This window comes from Channa argus, chromosome 22 (assembly GCF_033026475.1).
Source record: "Channa argus isolate prfri chromosome 22, Channa argus male v1.0, whole genome shotgun sequence".
Lineage (NCBI taxonomy): Eukaryota > Metazoa > Chordata > Actinopteri > Anabantiformes > Channidae > Channa > Channa argus.
In genome coordinates this window covers 5,782,897-5,804,769 of record NC_090218.1, presented here as the reverse complement: position 1 = coordinate 5,804,769, position 21,873 = coordinate 5,782,897, and the positions used below count along the sequence as shown (strand labels likewise).

The window sequence follows — 21,873 nt, the reverse complement described above, 5'->3', positions numbered from 1 at the left end:
CTGTTCCCACTGAGGACTTGTGTAAGTCTAGTGTTGAATGAAATCCAGACGTATTCTGTTCTGAGGTGAAACCAGCATTCACGTCACTAGGTAGTTAAATTAAGAAACGGGAATTATTTCAGCGCTATTGTTGCCATTACTACATATTCTCTACCTGCTTTTCTGTCTCTTGTGCACTTTTATGTGGTGGTGAGCAGCAACTAAGTATAATTATTTGCTTAAATATTTCAGTTTTATGCAACTACATTAACATAAGTACAAGATCTGAATACTTCTTCCATCATTACATTCATACATGTGTCTGAATATAATATTCCTTAGGTCTAAACCTGGTGGCATTCCTGGTGATCGTCTTCTGCTATTCCAGCATGTTCTACTCTATCTATAAAACTGGCATCAATGCCACACACTTGAGGAGCCCGCTGCACAGAGACGTGGCTGTGGCCAACAGGTTTTTCTTCATAGTGTTCTCTGATGCCCTCTGCTGGATTCCCATATTTATGGTGAAAATCCTCTCACTGTTAGAGGTGGAGATACCCGGTAAGGAGCTACACAGCATTCTGGTTTCGGGTTACGCCGATGCTTTAGAAATATTCAATTAATTATTGATTGAACCTATAGAGTAGAACCATAAAAGTAATTCACAGACATAAACTGCTTAAAAATGTTAACTATACCTTGTTCCTGGTTTACCTTCAGGCACCATCTCCAGCTGGGTAGTCATCTTTATCCTTCCCATCAACAGTGCCTTGAACCCCATCCTGTACACCTTGACCACCAGCTTCTTCAGAGAGCAGGTGGAGCTATTTCTTTGTCGCTTGCAAAAAACACACATCTTGAAAAAAGACCGGAAAAGCCTCACATCTTCTACAATGTTCATGGACACATCACGGGTTCCTTGCTACCAGCACCCAGCCCACCTCCATCCACTAACCAGCGCTGATCCTTGCTACGCCTGAGGGAAGCAGAGACTTCCCTGGCTTATGAACTGAAGAGGCTATAACTGGATTATCTTTAGTGCTCCATGACAGTAGCACTAACAATGACTCTGGCTTCTGTGTGGAACAAAACTAACAACGAGTCACCTCATCATCATCAACATTTGTAAAAATGACTATCAGAGACTTCATCCTACACAGTTTACAGTCTCTCCTGCCACATATATACACTGGGAGCACTTTGGGGTTGATTGTCTTCTAAGCCACCGTCGACCAGAAGAGCCATGGATCATCACTGCATGCATACAAGGCCTAACATGGTATTTTACGGGGCTGTATAATAGAAAAATTGGGATAAAAAAGAAAAGGAGATGGATGAAAGAATAAATACCAGCATATATCAGACATCTTCTTTCCACGTTGAAAATGACGCAATGAATAGACTTGTTGTACTGTTATACAATGCAAATCTCTCCCGTATGTTTATTTTTACTCTATTGAACTGTTGAAGAGATTAGGGAGGAGGGTGGAGACAAGTAACCAAATATCTCTTCTCTGTTTTCTTTGATTCAAATGCCCAAATCCAGCTTTAATTTTTTTTCTTTTTTATCAACCTGTTAAAATGCAAATGCAAAAGGTAATTTACATGTCATTTGAACATCTGAGGTTAGCACTGTCACCTCACAACAAGAATTCTTTGGGTTTTAATTACACGGCTCAGTGTTGCCTTTCTGTATGGAATTTACATGTTTTCCAAGCGCCTGCATGGGTTTTTTCCTGCAGTCCAAAGGTTACCAATCTTCTAGTTCATTGTCAACTGGAATTGACTCCAACAACCAAAAGAATATCCAAGTATAGATAATGGATGGATAGATTTCTTTCATAATATTTTTGTCATAAAATCCATTTCATTTAATTTAATCAATATATTGTTCATCCTCTCCACATAGTTCCTGACAATTGTATCATGGCCTCGTTCTGCGGATGTGCCTCTGCTCTCTCTTTCTCTCTGGTCACTTATTTTCGTCTGGGTTGTTGAGCTTTCTGTCCTGATGTTTTTATTCTAGAGGCCTGTCCACGCATAAATATAAACCTGAACCTGCAAAGAAAGGTGCGTATTGCCTTTTAACAGAGTTGATGTGGAACATTAAGTTACCTTTTTTAGAACATAAAACAAGATAATAATATTAATGAAAGTTCCTTTACTTGCATTTTGATCGGTTCGTTTTTGATGGGATGAGAAAATATGTTTCTACCAAGATTGTACGGAATGTGTTGGAAAAAATGGCCATGTAGACTGGAGGTTTGCACTTTAACTAAATGAAAATAGAAGCTATTCACCAGAGTGATTGCTACTGAATTAAGGCAGAAAATATAATCAAATGAAAAAAATACTTAAATTATTTTAGAAACCTAGTTTCGCATCCTTCCAGTAGCAGAGTAAAACACGAGAAAATCTACTTAACCATTGACAATCACTAACTTTTGTGCACAATTTTGCCATATTTTATTTATTTTTTTTTACTTGTTACATGATACTTTGCACACTCCATCTTTATGTACAGTAGGATGTGCTCTTGTTTATTATGAGCCTGACTGAATATCATACAGTGGCAAATAAAAGTAAGTGAACCCAACCAAATGATCTTAATTTTTACAAATTGCAGTATATACTTACAAACAAACATGGTTACATCCTTATATGTCGGAATTATAACGAACACCCTCTGAATTAGTGACCCAGCACGCAGCAAAGATGACTCCAAAGCCATAAGATAAAATGTTCCAAAAACCCAGAGAAACAGCTGAAGATTTATTGAATCAGAGGATCTGTTCATAAATGTACAGTATGCAAAGCATGGAGCATGAGTTTCATGGCAGAACACCACAGAGGAAGCCACTGCTGTCATTACTAATGTGCACCTGAAGCTTGCCAAAGAGCTTAACACTCAACAGCAATTAGAAATGTTTTGTGGACTGAAAGAACTGAAGTTGGATGGAGAAGAACATGCACCACCTACAAATGTTGTACAACATATGTAATCAAAATTTTGCAGCAGTATATCTGAGAATATGTAGATTCTCAGTCATCCATGTGCAGTACTGTTTCAAACTAACAAGAATAAAATTCAGTTTCTATGGCTCAACTTCCATATCAGTACTGAGGCAGCAGGACAAAATTAACCCACTACAATGACTTCTAACAAATTAATTCAACCTTTATGGAGTGGCCTTGTCAGAGTCAAGACCTGAAATAGAGATGCTTTGAAATATCTTTTGGAATAAGAGAGCTGTTTACATCAGACTTCCTATGACTATAGCAGTTTCGTAATGAAGAATGATTCAAAATTACCTCTGAACGTTGTGCAAGTCAGACCTGCAGCTACTGGAAGTAGCTTTTTTTGGTTATTGCTGCTAAAGAAGATGAAGCCAGCTATTAAAGCTACTGTGCTAACTTTATCCGCTATAGTGGGTGTGCTGCATGGACAATTATAATTGTGTATTTTTAGCTGTGTTATTAGCTTATGCACATTGTGGTTTCCTATTGCTTACTTTAAAGAAGATCCTATCACATTTAATGACTAATGTACACAGAAAATAGGAAGGGAATTTTATCCCTAACCCTGTTTTGTTTTTTGTTTTTTTAAAGTTTCACATATTTTTCTTGCCTCTTTACTGGCTGCTGTTGTTCAGAGCTGCTTACTTTGCTGCTCACCTAGACTAAAATAAAATTTGTTTAAACATGTCACCTCACATTTTACTTCCTAATGATCTAGTTTTGTGTGTGTGTGTGTGTGTGTGTGTGTGTGTGTGTGTGTGTAAGATGTCATCTGGACTGTTAACTTTGGTTCATGTTTGTATCTATTCTTTTTTACACTCATACACAATATGTCATGCCTTTTGCACTGCCTTTTACAGCTGCTTAAAGTCAGTGACCATCAGCAACCACATAATGGCAGCAGAGTACTAAAACAAATAAAGTTATACAATTTATTTTATGATTATACATTATTCTGCAAAGTATACGATACAGCTGAACCCTTTCCAATTTAAATAAGTATTGCAATTTTATATTATGCTGTGCCAATTTGCTTATGTTTATTTGTGTTATACAATATTTTGTTCAGCGCACATTTTATCAGTGTCTGTTCTCTACTTGATTGTTGGAATCTGTTTTTTTAATTCTGTGTTTATGTCTTTTTGGACTAAAACATATGAGAAACATATAGTAATAATAATACAAATAACACATTGTATTATTTGACGAGGGTGGTCTCTCAGTGAACATATCCTTAAAAACTAAAGAAACAATAACAAAATTGCTGGATTGTATTCAATTGAATTTTGAATTGACATTAAGAGATTTAAGTAACTGAAGTTAAAGGGCTGATAAATAATAAGTTGATAAATAAAAATTTAACAATATAGACATGGTGCAGTATCTTATATACTCTATGCCAGTGTGCAAAAGTTATAAGCACTTAAAAAAGCATCAGAACAGTCCCAAATTTACTCTACAGCATAACCAAAACTCCAAATATTAAGTGAGAACCACAAAAAACCATCACTATCTACAAGAACAACTACGCCAAAATGGAAAAACAACTCTACCACCTATCTTAATTTATCACAAATATAAAACTTAAGTAATTTGATCGCATAAATCATCACTGGTGCAGTTGATTTCAGAAGACAGATCGTTGGTTAAATGAACGTCCCGTTAGTATTAAAAAAATAAAAAATAAAAATTAGAACCTTTAAAGGATTTCATTTAGTTGTTCTTTTCTGCTGATTTGAATGTGTGCCCTAGGAGTAATGAATTAAAATAAAAGAAGCTGACTGGACTATTTAATTTCTTCAAGTGTTTGTGCAGCTGGATAGAATGTCTGCTATCACACTACAACATGTCTTTTTTGTTTGTTAACATCTCTTTCATCACTCACTCATCACTTTCATTCGGACGCACCTGCGCCTCTTAGCATCCTTCCATGGCAAGTGTCCTGCCCTTGGACCAAGGTGCGCCCCTAGCGACACATTGATCGACACGGCCGACAGCCAATAGAAAACGTTCCCTGTCTCCGTTTCCTGTCTGATTGGTTGCTAAGGGCGGGGCGCTGTCATCCCGAGCTGTCGCCTCTGTCAGCCGGGGCGGCACGACTCCTGGAGGAGAGAGGCGAGACAGATTGATGAAAACAAGCCGCGAAATCACTCAAATAAAGCATCCGTACCAGGAAATGATCCTGTAGACGTCAAGATCGACGTAGAGAAGGTACTATTCCGTTTAATGGCGCATTGCCGCTGAGTCTGGCGTTGTTTAATGGGTCTGTGTTGACTACAAAGGCAACCGAGCAGTGTCTTGATAAAAGATCGATATAACTACCACAGGGGCTTGTACTAAGTCTGGCTACCCAGTTAGCTACCAGCATAGCTAGTTATAGTCCTCGGCTGCTATTATCTGAAAGAAAACGTGACTAACGTGAACACGCTTCTTCCTTTGCTTAGTGTCCCTTATACAGCGAACAATGCCGCGCCGCCACTATGAGCAGGTTAGCTAACGTCATCGAATCTGTGTTTTACTCTATGCTACCCCTGCATTTTAGCCACCAGCTAGCCTGCGTTAATGAAACATTAGACAAACCACAATTGCTAGCTGCTAACGGATCTTGCACAGTTTGGGGGAATAAAGAGAATATAGCAGCTCACGGGTGTTATTAAATTGTGTGTGAGACCATGTCTGAGCCTTTGGAGAACTCACTGCTGTGATGGTTTTTCCTCATTGTGAAGGTGATCACATAGCAATGTGCTTTGTTGTAAACCCTCATTTGTTTGTGGCCCAGTGACTGAGTAGCTGTGCACTTTGTTGTTCTACAGCTGAGATGCTCGGGTTTAGTTACGTGCACCCACACACAGTCAGATACTAGCACACTGTATTGCTGCTTAGGGTTCCAACAAGTCTTTTTCTTTTTACTGCATTTTTTTGTTTGTTTGTTTGTTTTTAGCACCAATTTTAGGCCCATTTTTCCTTATTCTCCCCTCCCCTCCCCAAATAAACACACACACACACACACATACACACCAGCACCACCGCCATGTCTCCAGCTGTTTGGCACAGCCAGTCTGCAACGGCGACCCAGTTAGCGCCATTGTTCTGTGTCTGGACATGTAAGGCACACAGACAGCAAGTAATGTCTGTCAAATCTGCCAGTCTCTTTCCTTCCATGGTATCATACAAGTTTTATTATAAAGTTTTTACTGATTGAAGGAATAGCTACAAAGGGAAGTCAGTGAATTAAAAATTCTTATGTTTTGTATTTAATGTAAGAAATTTGGGTTTTATACTGACTTGATGTAATAATCTTTTCTAATCATATTTAGTATTGTATAGTTTTTAATATATTAAGCATGGACCTGTATTATAAGACAATAAAGTTGCCCTATGTAACATCAATATCTAGTGGAACATATATACTTACATGGTGCAATATTGTAATTTTTTTGTCATGGGAAGAAGAAAATATTAAATAAAAAACAAATAGAATTTGTTTTGGCAATTTAATGGGCATCAAATGAATTAGCCAACGCTATGAGTTTGAACAATGTGCCGAAACCTTTAAAGTGTCAAACACTTTGGATTTTATACAGTATCAACCACTGTGCATTTTAGTATTTTTCTTTCCAGTGAGGCTCTGAAAGAGTCAGGTTTTTTAACCCATAGAATTCTTTAGGTGTAAACGTTTCAAAACATCGGCAGTCTAGTATTAAAAGTTTTTTCAGTTTTACAGAGAAACACTTCCTGAATGCCCTGTTCAAAGTGGTCCTTCTTAATCTGTGTCTCTCTGTGTGTACACCTCCAAATTTGCTGTAAAATGTTATACAGATACATTCTGATCCAGGGTATTTCCTAATGGTATGGTATAATGGTGATATTATTTTAAAAGTTGCAATTGCACAATTAAATTCCTCATTGTGTTTTGAAAGATTAAGTATAGTGATCCGCTGTGGTTGCAGCCAAACCATCCTGTTTGCATCAGTGTCCGTTGAAACAATAACTTCACTGCAAGAAACAAATCATGAAATCTAATCAAGGTTTATATTATATAATGTAGTAATGGTATATTGTTTTCAGTAGTTAGCTGACATTGAATAGTGAAAACAAACATGGGAAAATAGGGAGGGAATGGGACATTGTGGTTAAATCTTTACCCAGTGACACACTATATTAGTTCTGTTGCTTAGCGGCAGTATGCAGGCCACTGATAAGCTCATTTGCTGTGAGAATATTATCCAGCTTCACCAACATGTGGGAAAAGGAGCAAAAAATGTGCTTGACCTCACACAATCTCCACTGTTGAACATCATTCAGTTTAGTGCACTATTTATCTTTCCTGGTTTTCATTGTTTCCATAGATACCACTCGGCACCTCAATCCCACTGGCTTGCATAACCTGGTGTTTCTGCCAGGCACACAAGTCCACTCAGTGGTTGTGTACTCTTATACTGAGGAAGGCATCAGTACACACACGAACACACATTCCTTACGATCACACTGCCTGTGTGACTTTGTCTCAAGTGCAGTTGCATTACAAATTAGTTGGGAGGGCTTGTCCTGAATTTTGTTTAGAGATTAGTAGAATACTTTTTTTATCTACGTGATCTGATAATCTGGTTGGTGCCTTGCATTGACATAATTACGTAGTGTTTTATTAGAGAACTAAATTATTTAAATTGTGTATTTTACTGTGTGTGTTGGAGCTTTGAGGTTCTTTGCTAATGCGTTAGTCTGCACATTAGAGACCCTTGAGGTTAAGTTACATAACACAACTCTGTATGAAAAGGCTGACTGTAGTGTGTATGTTTGTACTGTACATACATGTGTGTATAATGTAAAGAATGCATCAATTTCACCTGAATCCAGAATCTATTTTAGTTTCTCCAAGCTGCATTTTTAAGCATGGTGGACTGTTAGGAAATAAATGCACATATTTGAAATGCCTCTATGAATCCACCATTTGTTATGCATCACACAATGATCAGACCTAGTGGTATGCTCACTGAGAAGGTGGAGTTTAAAGTGGAGCTTTTGCCCATCAATAAGCAGGCACAAAAAAACATTAATTTCATCTCAAAGGAGCATTGTGTCTAACAATGAGCAAATATAGTAATAATGGCTCGGCGCATCTTCATAATAGACCTCCTGAATCAGAAATGTGGCTTATTGCATATAAGCTCCAAAGGGCTCCAGGGGGCACCATTGTAAAGCCAGCCTCTGAATTTCTGCTCATAGTTACACTGCTCGTTGCTCAGGCTGATGATCAGGCTACTGCTAGCGTGTAACTGTACCTTCTGATAATAACTACACAGCCTTGCATGACCTCTCAGAGCTTCAGAACTGCACTGTTGCAAAAAACAAAAACAAAACAAAAAAGAAAAAATCAATGCAAATAGAAGCCACGTGTGCAACACCCTCAGTGCAATACGAGCGTAAACATATGTCAGGGACTGAGCCTGTTACAACCAGTTCTGAGAGTGAACTAAAGATAAAAACCCAAGTAACTGCATACATTAATTCAAGCATTAATACTCACTTAAATTCATACTTGGTTTTACTAGGGGTATTTTTTTTTGTTTTTTGTTTTTTGTCCTTTCGGCTTATTCTGTGAGTTCACGGTCACCACAGCGGATTGTTTTGTCCGCATGTTGGCACAGTTTTTACGCCAGATGCCCTTCCTGACGTAACCCTCCCCAATCTCCACTGTGCTTTAATGCTAATATGTAATTTTATTTAATGGCAAATGTATAAAAAACTGTTTTCATGTAAAAGTAAATGTCAGAATATGTTATGTGTTAGATAAACATCTGCTGTTTCCTCTCATACAAAAACTTGTTACATGTTACTTGCTTTATCCAACATAGCCACAAAGAGATTCCACTAAAGTAGTCTTATTTTGGTTGGCACTGGTGTTACTGTTAAGTACTGAAAATACTCTATGTACTTGATTATATGTACTCTGAATAAATCTCAGACTACAACTGGGAACAATAGTGTTTGTGATCTAGAGCTGCATTGTTTGTTACAAAGAGGCTGATTCTTGTGGTGAGGAACTGCTATCATTAATTTTAGCCTACATCTCAGTGAACCCCTGAATCAGAGTCATTGCTTCAGTGCATAAGCCAGTAGTAAACATGTTTATAACCTCTGTTCTCCTGTTAGACTGGGTTGCTGAGCTTCCAGGGCAGGCTGGGCAGTTTTTAACATGCCAACATTTTTGAGTGACAGGGGAAATAAAAGGTTTTTATTGTAGCAGCAGTTTTAGAAAATGATAATCAGAGAAGAAATTGTTGTTAGGGTGACGCTGTCTCTTGAGTCAGTGTTAAAGGATGAGACTAGAAGGCACATAGATGAAGCAGGTGTTCAGTACCTGCTGATAGCAAGCTGTGAGATGCTTAAAGGAACAGCGTTTATGTGTATAAGCACAATTTGTGACCCAAGTGTAAATGAAAGGTTCCACCATCTGAAGTTAACGCATAAAGAAATGCTAAATGAAAACCAAATCAATAATAGTTATAATATTTTCATTTAATTTTGACTTAAAAATGTTTATTCATTAGACAAAGATAGACACAAGAAGATATCCTGGGTTGATTATTCATACTCTGGCCTATTTGCAACTGGTCACTAATTCATGAAAAATGAAAGTCAATTATTTAAATCTTAAATACTCATGATTATCTGTGATATTTTCATCTTTATGTAACTGAGTAATAAAATATATTTAGATGGAGTTTAATAATGTACTCTCCTTTATAAAAATTGGATTTAGATGTTTGGTTGAATACTGTCCGTGTATTAAATGAAATTCAATGAATTTTTATGTAAAAACAATCAAGTGAGTAGTTTATATTACAGATTAGAAAGCACAAAGAGGAGGATGGAAGGAAAAATGCCGTGCGCAGTACATGAACGATTGACAGGTTCAGAATAAACACAAATAACTAATCAGCTCACTCAAATAAGAGACCCTGATCAGAACCAGTCGTCATATCCGATAATATAATTCTATCGTTGTTGTAGATAAATGTATGAAGTCGAGTCGAATCTATAATAGACGGGCATAAATAAAAAGTAAATGATAACCCCTGCAGCACCTCACTGTTTTGTTTGCCAGCACATTCCTGAAGCGTGTCTTCTTCCATTGGTCGGCCAATGTTGTCAGTTAGAACAATAATCTCCTGTTTGTGTGTAAGAGTGAATGTCTTAATACTTGGCTGTTGGACTCCCCAAGGGTTTGGCCCGCCTCTCTAACTGACTTTGGCACCATGCCTCCCTGTGCTTGTTTGCCACCCTTAACTATTTCCTTTCCAGATTTAGGCAAGCATCTTTATTATTGTGTTTGTAAGAGGCTTCACCCTTTTGCCTCTTTGCTTGGCTGGCAGTGAAACACATTCTTAGAAAAAGTTGTTTGTTTTAGCATATCACAGAAAACTTCATCTTCCTCTGAAGTCTTGAGAAATATGTGTTTGTGATTTCTTTTATGTGAATCCTCGTTTTGGAAGATCTTTTTAAATGTAGATTTTTACCTTATTTTATTTGGATTTATTTGATAGAATGTTTTGGGTGGGCACTTTGCATGCTGAGCACTTTAACCATTAGGCAATTGGTTTGGTTGCTCTCGTTTTTTTCAGTTGTGTCCGTTTAAAAAATGTGTTCACAAATTTCATCATAGCACTAAGTTTTTAGCTCTGTTGGAGACATTCTACACGTCTTACTAATATTCCAACAAGACACAACCACTGCAACAAGCACTCTCTGCACATTGCACATGTATAACATTGCTGGACTCACAGTCGTTTAATAAAAGTATCAAACTCAATGCAGCAGAACCACAAACTGTATTTTTGTACTTTTTCTCCTTCCTTCCTCAACGAACACCTGGTGCTTATATTACCCACAATTTAACAACATCTCACAGTCTCCTGGAACAGTACTAATACTGTACTACCATCCCACATTTTTATATTTACACATTTTTTACATATGCACTTTTAGGTATTTTGTTTTCTACAAGATCCCCTTTTAGTATATTTTCTGTGCTGTACATTCTGTACCGTAGCTTGATAAATGTGACAATACTGTAAAAGACATTTCGCTGCCTTTTCAAAAGGATATGAAAGTTTTTCACACCTATAAACAAGCTCTTGGGTGAGGCATTCAACAGAGCTGATGTCATGACAATAGTTGCATGAACAGCAGGAAGTTACCTCAGGGTAGGTATCTCTAGAGAGACTAATTACCCTTGCTACGGAGAAAGAGACAGTAAAATACAAGATAGAGAAGTGCCTATACTAGAGAACTGAGTGAGGGATTATTTACCTTTTTTAATGCGGATGAGTTAAACAGTTTTCTTGTCTTTTATGTATACTCGTCAAATGTTATATGGCAGTGATGCATTTTTTTGCAAATTGATATAACATCAAAATTGCTAACCAAGTATTAAGAGGGTGGTGCATGGCTTTTTTTTTTTTTTTTTAAGAAATAAAATTGAACATAGCCTGAGTTTGCCGGCATGACAGGACTGTGAGGAAAGATTTCGGACTACTTGGCAATGCTTCAATTACCTGTGAAATACATCTCCCAACCTAGACTAACAAGTAGCTGTCATCGCATTTTTTGTCCGTCTGCAGTCTGGATTCTTCCTGTTTGTGTTTGGCTTTGTTTCCCCCTTCAGCAAAGGGGTGTGTCTACCCTCAGTAATCCTACACCCTTAACACATTGAGGTTGCTGTAACTGGCTAAACAGCCTCAACCAGTGAGTACAGGGACTCTTTACTCATATTCACACCCACATGCCATGTGTAAACTGTCTGAATCAAGCTGATGCATGCCATTCTGGTGTGCTTTCCTACTATGTGAGATGGAAAATAATGAAACAAGAAGAAGGAAACAGGTGTGGGACTCAGGGCACAAGAAATAATTAGTTCTCTTAGTCCAGAGTGACAATAGGGGGTAACTAGAGAAAAAGTAGAAAAAGAAGACGGTGAAAAGGAGAGTGGAGAAGAGAGCTACCCATACTCCCTGAACTACCCAATCAAGCTGCGCTCTTGGAATTGGATCCCTCCTTTTTCACCACCTGAGAGCCGAGAAACACAGCTGTGCCTCAGAGACTCAGATCAGTGAGAACGACAAAGAACAAAACAAGAGATGAGAGCAAAAACCGGGCATGTAAGGAGAAGGTTTCTGAACATTTACAGGAAACAAACTTGCCTTTGAAACCTAAGAGGATGAAGTTATACTTTTTGAGCAAACAGACCGGAGAGAGGTGAACTCTCAGGAGAGCTGTTTTTCTGTAACAACACAATGAGCTCATTATCTCTGGATTGAAAGAAGTCAACATAAAGAAAAAAGTTTGATACCAAAATGTGGATGGAAAGGAGATGAAAACACGAAATTAAGGATTGTATCAACAGAAAATCTGTTTTGCTGTTGCTTTTCTGGAGCAAGTTTTTTTCCTGTGGAACCAACTGTTGAACCATCATGTAGTGATCCTTCACTTGTGCTGAGGAGGTCCAGGGTTTGACAAAGAGACTGGCAGGAGTGAGTTGAGCCCCTGCAGCTCTGACTGAGCTCACAAAGCCCATCGTGGAGACATGTCTCTAGAAGATGTTAGTCTTGGGGCTGAAAGTGGGACTTCAGACCACTGCAATAGCCAAGATCAGGACCAGGATGCCGAGATTCAGAGCCATGGCCAGGATAGGATTGTTCTGGATCGTATTGCCTCCTTGTCAATGGACATGTTTGAGCCCAGTGATTTTATTGGGAGGTTCAGAAAGATCCAGCCTAGATCCAGAAAGAGGACAACGATCATCAGAGGTAGGTGCAGACAAATGTGGGACCTTACTCACTACATAAGCAGATGAAGAGAAAATTTACTTAGGGGGGTCTATTAAATACAAATATTTGGGTCTGTAGTTTTTCTAGTTTGTTTCCATGTGAATGAGAACCGGGGTCCTGGTGATCCTAAATACCTTTATATGCAGTATCTGTACTTAAATGATATGCAGGTCTATTGAACCAGCTTTCTGGAGAATAAACCCTGATTTAAAAAAAAAAAGAAAAAAAAGGTCATCATGGAAAGCCTTGCAGTATCCAGGTTTTCTTTTTCTAAGGTGACCAACAACACAGCCAATAACAATATGATGGAAAATTATGCAGCAACTGTGTCGCAACTGTGTCGCAACAATTGCCTTACCGAGGCATTGATGTTAGGGCGACAGGTATGCCTGCCGTGAAACCTAGTGACATATAACCCAGATGTGTCAAGTAGACACCACTGTGTGAACTGAGAACCTCAAACAGTTGTGTGTGTGTGTGTGTGTGTGTGTGTGTGTGTGTGTGTGTGTGCGTGTCCTTACTGATCTGATATGTTTTGATGGACCAGCTGAGACCCACAAGCATATGTCAGATAAACATCTGAGAGACAGATGAATAGCACTGTGCTGCATTGGAGTTCTGATCTGACTGACACCACAGAACTCTGAGCAGTAGCTATTTTAATAACAGATTGATTATGTAATTTTCAGCAAAATATCCCCAGTGTGGGTATTGGCAACTTTTCTATGATAGTGAACTCACTGTCTTTGGACATTGCATCAAGCTTTACAAAAGTTTGATGAGCACTTTTTTTGACTGAGTTGTTAATTGAATCAATCAAGAAAATAATCAGCTTAATCAATAATTAAAATATCCTTTAGTTGCAGCAGACGTATGATCAAAATGCTCTTATTAGGGTAAAAGTCTCTGTATCACCTGGCACATCTTTGTCAGAATAAAACTACTATTAAAGGAGGTGGTGTTGAGTATTTTTGAAGGTTTCTTTGCCATGGTGGGTGCTGTCATTTGTTTTAACTTCAGCTTTTGTACAGTCTTATAACCTTGTTGCTTAAATAATAAACAAAACCTCAAAAAATGTGATACGAAAGTTAATTTTTAAAAATAAAAAAACAAAAATTAAAAAATATTCTGGTCACTTCGTACTCCGTGTACAAAATGTTTTGTCGGCAGCTTCTCATTTTTAGCTGTGCTGACCATTTCATTGGTTTCAAAGACGAACATGGCCGGTGGCAGGCAATGTCAGCTGCTGCTAGCAGCCCAATATAAGATGTGGTTGTTGTCTGTTTGTGTTTCTGCCGTAAACCAGTGTTTGTGTAATGCTAATATGTATTATACTAATATAAAGAAGCCTCACTGTGTCACACCACTGGGCACACACGGTGCTTATCGCACTACACAAGGAGCCCAAGGTAAATTTTATATCTATAACTTAATAATAATTTAAGCAGATCAACTTTATACTTTGTAATCAGTACCTTCAGTATTTAGACCAATGAAAAATAGGATGTGGCAAATTTTGAAGACTGTTTTATTATTTCAGTTTGTTAGATAAAAGCAAGAATAAACTTGTAGATATGTAGAAGCATTGGATCCCACTCTATATTAGTTATGAGCAATATTATGACATTGTTGATGAAAAAAGACACGCAATAAAAACAGGGTTTAGTACAGAAACACAGAATTTTAAAACTTGATAACAGATGTATGTAATGTGGTTTGCTTATGATGCCTCATGTAATGTGTCTCTACTGTATATTGAGATCTCATGTATTTCGTGTAAACACATTTTTACATTTAAGGGTAATTGGAATGCAAAAACACGGGAAACGGTATATATAAACACACTGGCAACTTTATTAGGTATACCTGTAAAATCTAAAGCAATGCAATACAGCAGCTCTGCCATGAATTCTACTTTTATACGGTTATAATTTTTCAGTTTTTAAGTAAAAAACACCAGTTGACGATTCGTGTCTGTGAATGTGTGGGTATGTGTGTACTGTATCTGTGTGGAAGACTCACATTCCAACAGCTGGCATGTTCAGGCCCCTGCTCAGAATGTGTGGAATCTGAGGAGCTCCATAACTCTGTGTGTGTGTGTGTGTGTGTGTGTGTGTGTCCAAGACTTTTATTTGTAGGCCAAAATGTGTGTCCCTATTATTATTTTAGTTTCCTCATTTGAATAAATGTTTATAACTTACATGTGTCAGCTGTAACTGTTAAACCTAATGAGAAAGGTGACAAATGACAAAACAACTCCTTTACATTTTTGCACTTTCACTTGTACAAGAGTGACATGAAGATGAGGTAGAGATTCCAGTTTGCTTTTCTTTCACTGCCTTGATTTGATAAACAGATTACCACAAACACTTACAGCAAATTGCTTTTTACTGATATAATTTGATCCAGGACTGTGTTGAAGTAAGCAGACAGGTCTGCTAGAATTTTCCTCCTTTGTGATTAGCCTGTAATTGCTTGTTAATTAGAACCAGGCCATCTTGTGCTTGGCAGCTCTCCTGTGAGCTACAGCTTTGTGCGAAACTGTATTTTTATGCACATTGTACTCCTCTTCTCCTGCTGCCTCTAACTAACCCGTTCACGTGTCCTGTGGCACTTTCGCTGTTCATCCAGGGAATAGCATGATGACCCTAATTATCCACTTCCACTGTTCTTCACCCAAACACAGCCTCATTAATATGAAGGTCATTATACCTTCTGTTAAAATATGTGCCAGTTTAAGGAGGAGGGACAGAACATGTAGTCCTTTGTCTAGTTGTCAAAAACTATATTTTAGCTCTTGTGATCTGTCATGAATCAGTGATCTGTCAAGAGTGTAAGCACCACATTATGCTGCATATTGTTGGCGTTGACCTGTATTACAACAGCAATTACCAAATTAAAAAATATGTGAGGTGGTAAATCAGTAATGTTATGTGAGGAAGGGCCTATTGAAGAAGCTCGGTAACTGCATATTTTTATTCACCGAAATCACTCAGGCTAGGATAAGCTGATGTGCAACAGTAGCTTCCATTTGATTTGTTAGGCTCCATCATTCCTCCATCTACTCTGACACTCAGCACCAGAGCAGCAGAGCTTTGGAAAACAAAGTTTCATGGTCACTGTAGCTCACTGAAAATCGTTTGGCATGTGAAAGCCTTATATATTGAGTTTGAAAACTTGCAGAAGTCTCTTTATGAGACACCAGACTTTCATCCTAAGCAATAATGTAGTTGCCAAGATGACATTTAACCACAGTGGTTGTCATAACATTAATATTTTATAGAAATTACTAGTGCAAACAAATGAATTGCAGGGCCAGTACTAATCCTATGTCACTGCTGGTATTTTATCGCCTGAATCTCCTGTCTCTGCTGTTAGTGTAAAGCGAACACACTGGTCACAGCTTGAATGACAAAATATCTAGGGGCATATAATATTAGCTGATTTCTTTTTACACACACATCATTATTAGTGTATATGTTGACAGAACAGTACAGTAATTCCTATGTTCAACTATGTAAAAACTATGTTCAGAGCACTAAAAACATGTTTTTTCAAGTTCTCACAACTGTTAGAAGGGAATGTTGCCAACAGTTAAATTCAGATAAAACAAAGTATCTGTTTCTTTGGTCCTTAGTAACTTTTATATTCATGGTCTCTATTCAAGCACCAACTCTTATGTACTGTGAGCTTATTAATTCTGATGTATCATTATGGTTTAATAACCTGTCAGTACGTAAAGTGGTCAAAATCAGTCCCACCTTTATCAACAGTGACCTTTGACCCTTGTTTTTTTGATTAAATACTGTACACGTTTTGCCATAATTACTAGAAGCAGTAATGTTTAAAATACATTGTGTTCCAAGTACTTGGAGTAAAATTGAGATAATCTGCTTAGTACTTTTACTTGAAAAAGTAAAAGATTGTAAAAGTAAAAGATGTTTCTTTTATTATTTTTTTGCAGTACTTGCACCTTTACTTATGTACTAAGTTTTTGTACTTCTACCACCTCTGCACACAATGTCTTACACTGTGTAACTGCAAACTGCTCAGAGTGGCCGTTCTGACCCTTGTCCTTCCTGACATTATTAAGACCACAACTGTTAATGTCATGGCTGATTGGTGTATAGGCTTTCATTTCCCCGTGTTTGGATGAGTATAATGTGTGTCTCCCATGTCTCCTAACAGAATGATGGTTTCTATACTGTACTGACTACTAACCAAAACCAAGAAAAAAGCTTACACCTTTCCAAACACTGCATGTGGACTGGCTAGCAGTTTATTACAGAATCTGTTTTTAGATTTTACTCCTTACATTTATAACACTTCTCAGCATGAGCCCAGATGACTGTAAGCCTCTGAGTTACTGTGTTCTGATCAGGCTTCATGTAAATTGGTCTGACATGTGTTAGGGGGCAGAGAACCTCTGAAGTTTTTTTGTTGAGGTGTAAGACGGAATACACAGCTTTTGCAGTTGGGGAACTTAAGCTGTGGAATTATCTGCTAGAAAAAAACAGACCCAGAAATGAGCGTCTTCCTTTAAACTGCTTCTGAAACTTTTTTATCAAATGAGATTCTTGAATAACCTTTTTAAATTGCTTTTCATTTGTTCTTTGTAATCTCTAGTATTCATAAGTGGTTTATTCACATACAGACGCTAACAATGCCATTGAACAACATGTTGTTCTTCCTGGTAATTTGTTGGTGCATCCTGCATGTCACTCCTTCTCTTGGCTGTTATTTGTTAATGTGGGCTTGCAACATGCTCATTCAGCACTTACTGTGAGACAGACATGGAGACGTTATATCACTGTCCTTTTGTCTTCAATCGTAATTATTCCAGTATTCCCTCTTTTATTCTCGCCACATTATTCTTCACTCATTTTCTCTTTCTCATTTTCCATCCCTCTGTTTTCTGTTCTCACTCTACACAAAATTACGTACTGAATGTTTTTCCCTCCCCTCTGTTAAGCTCTCTCTCTCTCGCTCTCTCTCTCTCTCTCGCTCTCTCTCTTCTCTAAGAGGATTGGCTGCTTGCGTCTGCCAACATCTGTGTATCACTGTCCTGAAAGAGCAAAACACAGAGGGGATGGGGTGGGGGGTGTTAGCCTGCAAGATAGCAACACAGCTCTGTCTTTTTCTATTGCCCTGACACACTCTTTCAAATGCACGCAGACTCACACACAAACAAACGCACTTAGCAGCAGACAGCCGCAGCATCCGCATCGCGGGCTTTCCACCCGCATCCTCTCTCCTCCACTTCCAGTCGTTCTCTCCTCTTACTCTCCTCTTTCTCTGTATCCTCTGTATGCAACGGCTCATCCTGCCGTCCTGTCCCCACTCTGCTGTCTGTCACCGTGGCGACATAGCCTCTGCAGCCATGGCGACCAGCCAGCAGGATTCAGGCTTCTTTGACATCAGCATCAAGTCTCTGCTCAAGTCCTTAGGAGGGAGTGAGTACAGCTAAAAAAAAATCTCAGCTGGTGTTGCTGGTGTGTCTAACAACTGCACGGAATGTGTTCCCTCTTCTTCAGTATGTCCTGCAGTTTGCAGAGTACACTTATTTTGTTTGCGTATGCGTATGAGTTAGGAGTGAATGAGACCAAAAGCCAGGCAGCACATATAGCATGATGCACGCTGTCGATATTTGGCATTGTTGCATAATAAAATAATGGAAGACAAGAGGTTCAGAAAGAGAGAGAGAGAAAACTGCTCGAGGGGTTAGCTGAGGGGTAATCTGGCTCCTAATCAGTTTTCTATATTAATCATTAAACACATTGCTCAGCAGTAGAAGTCAGGCTTTGACGTTGTTGTAATATTTGTGCACAGCACTAAAGGAAACTGGAATGTGTCATCTAATATAAATGTAATGTGTTTACATGCCATCCTTTTATAATGTTGTGTTTACATTTCAGAAGAGTTGAATTTCTTGATCAGTTCTTCAGCCAGTGAGTCAGTGTTTACCACATTGAAGGTTAAGCTAGTGTATGTCACTCGAGATAAATGCATGATCATCTTAGACTGTTGCCAACCGGACATACTGTACTGCCCCCCAGTATTGTGAACTGGATCACTCCTGTCTTATCGTAGCACAGTGACTCTAACATAACGATTAGTAGTTAGTTTACCTTTACTGCTATGTCACTTTTTTTATTGAAGTATCGAAGAGCTAACAAGCTTTCCTCTTGTACTTTTTCATGATGTGTGTTTGTGTGTGTGTGTGTGTTCCTTTCATCATATGCCGTTAAACTGCTTTGTTGTGTGTGTGTGTGTGTGTGTGTGTGCTTAGCAAGGCAGTTGTGTGAAGCTCATACTGTATATTAGGTGTGTACTGTAGGTTTTCATCAGCATTTTTGGTTCCCATCTGCCATTTTTGATCATGTAATTAAAAAGCTAGAGGTCAAGATGAGACGGTGGGAGTGCTTCTACATGTAAGTTGCTGCTTTAGGACCAAATTCAGTCTTGTGCGTTTACCAAGGTCATGATTCCGATTGCAGTCAAAATACTTGAAAGCCAAGACACTTGACTGGCAAGTCCATGTAAGGTTTGTGTTGAGAGAAATTACTAGATAATTAGCCGACCTCATCAAGTTGAACTTGTTCCATCTCAGTCCAGCCTTACTGAAATAATCGTGACTGCCTCTAACAACAGTACATTCACACATACTCACACACATTGCTGAATCAAACTCTGAGATTTTATAACAGGAATTGTTTTGACCAGTTTCCTTTATTGCGTGGTATTGACAATTAAAATAACAATCGGCACTCTGCCACTAAAAAATAGCCAGCCAGGTACAGTACGGTATCTAAGTTAACGTAAGTTTCGAGTGTGTTTGTTTACATACAATATGTGATAATCATACTAAGCACTGTACATGAGCTACATGAGCTCTTTGGCTGTTTATTTGATGATACCTATGATTCATGTGTCCAGATTTCACCTTGTTGCACTTAAATCTTTCTTAACTGCCTGACTGACAAAGAGTCTGCAGCCAACAGTAACCTAATGAAAATGCCAGAATACATTAATCAGAGGCAGTGACAGCTGCATCGTGTGACATACAGGTTTAATTCTGCTAGGTCTTATCTAGAGCTGCGTTTTTGGTAATTGTATGTGTTTTTTATGAGTCATCACACTCCACTTTACTTAGCCAATGGATTGTACAAGCAGTACAGGATTCATTTATTCTATTTTTAACTCAAGAGAACTTGTTGCAGTGCTTAGCAACCCAAGTTCTTGGCCTTGATTTAAACCTGTATGTGATGACTTAGGTTTGATAGCCACTTGTTTTGTCACTTCGACTCACACTTTTTCAGCCATAATTTGTTGATTTAGTACGCTTGTTTGTCATTAGGATGTGATGGCTAGACATGGTAAGCGTGAATTAAAATGTACAGTTTTCTATATTCAGAGTCACCAATTAATGTAACATGTATGTCTTTGGACTGTGGGGGGGGACTTGAGTACCCGCAGGAACCTGATGCAAGCACAGGGAGAACATGCAGACTCCACACAGAGAGGCCACAGCCAGGGAAACAAACATGCTACAAACAACTCTACCACCAAGCTGCCCACAATTCATTACATTATGATAATTCATATAAAAAAATTTTTTATGAATTTTCTTTAAAGTGTTCAACTTTTCTTTCTCTCTGAATAGAAAATGTAATAAAAACCAAGGTGAAGTTATATTAACCAGACATGAAAGATTTCTGCTGATTCATCTCTTAATATGCTGACTCATCCAAATATCTACAGGGGTTCGGGAAGTTCTTTGGTGCGCCATACCTACGGCATTGTTGGTGGCTGTTACAGTACATCTTCATCTCTTTTCCTCACTAACACACACACATTAAATTCATGTCCTTAAGAAGCTGCTATGGATGGTCTCTGTTCACCAAGTGAATTAGATTAGTGCCATTTGCTGTGTAGTTTAACCACATGACTTTGTGCACGTCTATGCGTGTGCTTGTGTCTCTGACTGTGTCTACATTTGCATGTGTGTACAGTTGTGTATGAGTAGGGGTCAGTGGGAGTGGTAGGTATGTAAGAGAGTGACCGCCAGTGGTCTATATATAGCGCCTCCCTCCTCCCCTTGCCTCTCTCTTGGGGCAGTGTCGAAATTCCAACCCAGCTCTTCTGGTCTGATCTCCACCAGGAGCAGACTTTACTTAAATGCTACTGACAACTAAAAGACAACCACAAAACCACTCTCAAAAAATCATTTCACTTCACTTCAACTTTCCAGCGGGCTTCTGGATTCCAAGGTCACGAGAGCTGTTGTGCAGAGAAGTGACGGGAGGCCAGAGGCGGAGCAGAAGCTCAAGAAGAAACTGATAGCTGGGCAGTAGGCTCATTTATCTGTCAAACATGGGGCCCTGTGCTTCCTCTGATCAACCTGAGCCTCTGGTGGAGCAGCACAGTTCACCCAGAAGAGTTTACTCATGACGGAGTAAGCTGATCATGTCTCCTGCCATTTTGGAAAGACAATTTTGACACCACCTCTTCCTTCATGATTGCGACACTTGCAATCACATCATGTCCAGTTGTCTTCATATGGGCAGTTTCACTCTGGCAATGGCTCTTCCGGGTCTGTGGATTCAGCATCTCTTCCTGTTTGATTTGGACCGAATTTGGAATGCAGCTGTGATGTTGCTGTCATGAACATTTTCTTTCTCACCCTAAGGCACTTTTGCCTCTTTCTATTTACCTGACAATCATTTTCTGAAGGATGGTGCTTGGCAGAACCTACTTGACTAACACAAACTATAGTCTCCTCCAAGGAATTATTTTCACTGCATAATCATGGGAGCTGTATTTTACTCCTAGTAAACTTTCCCAGTGTCATATTCCTCCTCCATCCCAGTGCTTTTTCCTAATTCTACCCACTGCATCTGTGTCTGTCTGGCTATCTGCACCATGGAAGTGCCAACTAAATGGAGCAGGGCTAGTGTCATCAGCTTCATCAAGGGCCTCGGTAAGAGTGCAAGGTTGTGTGTACATGTGCGTGCACATTTGCATCATATGCGTGTTCATGTTTCAT

The 21,873-nt window shown here is 38.7% G+C and overlaps 2 protein-coding genes across 11 annotated transcripts in view; both read left to right on the top strand.

The window, feature by feature from the left end:
• rxfp2a (relaxin family peptide receptor 2a) overlaps positions 1-3,684 on the top strand; it is a 39,025-nt gene extending 35,341 nt beyond the window's left edge. The window contains exons 19-20 of the mRNA XM_067491557.1: positions 322-540; positions 700-3,684. Coding sequence (XP_067347658.1) covers positions 322-540; positions 700-959 — 479 coding nt within the window. The 3' untranslated portion in view covers positions 960-3,684. The remainder of the gene's footprint in view (positions 1-321; positions 541-699) is intronic.
• A 1,368-nt stretch (positions 3,685-5,052) lies between these two features.
• fryb (furry homolog b (Drosophila)) overlaps positions 5,053-21,873 on the top strand; it is a 49,289-nt gene continuing 32,468 nt past the window's right edge. For 3 of the 10 annotated variants that reach the window (XM_067491549.1, XM_067491548.1, XM_067491546.1), the window contains exon 1: positions 11,781-12,806. In XM_067491549.1, the coding sequence (XP_067347650.1) occupies positions 12,584-12,806 (223 nt within the window). In that variant the 5' untranslated portion in view covers positions 11,781-12,583. Of the gene's footprint in view, positions 5,209-11,773; positions 12,807-17,913; positions 18,281-21,003; positions 21,808-21,873 lie in introns of those variants that run through there. The other 7 variants (XM_067491556.1, XM_067491550.1, XM_067491551.1 and 4 more) reach the window with 6 other exon arrangements.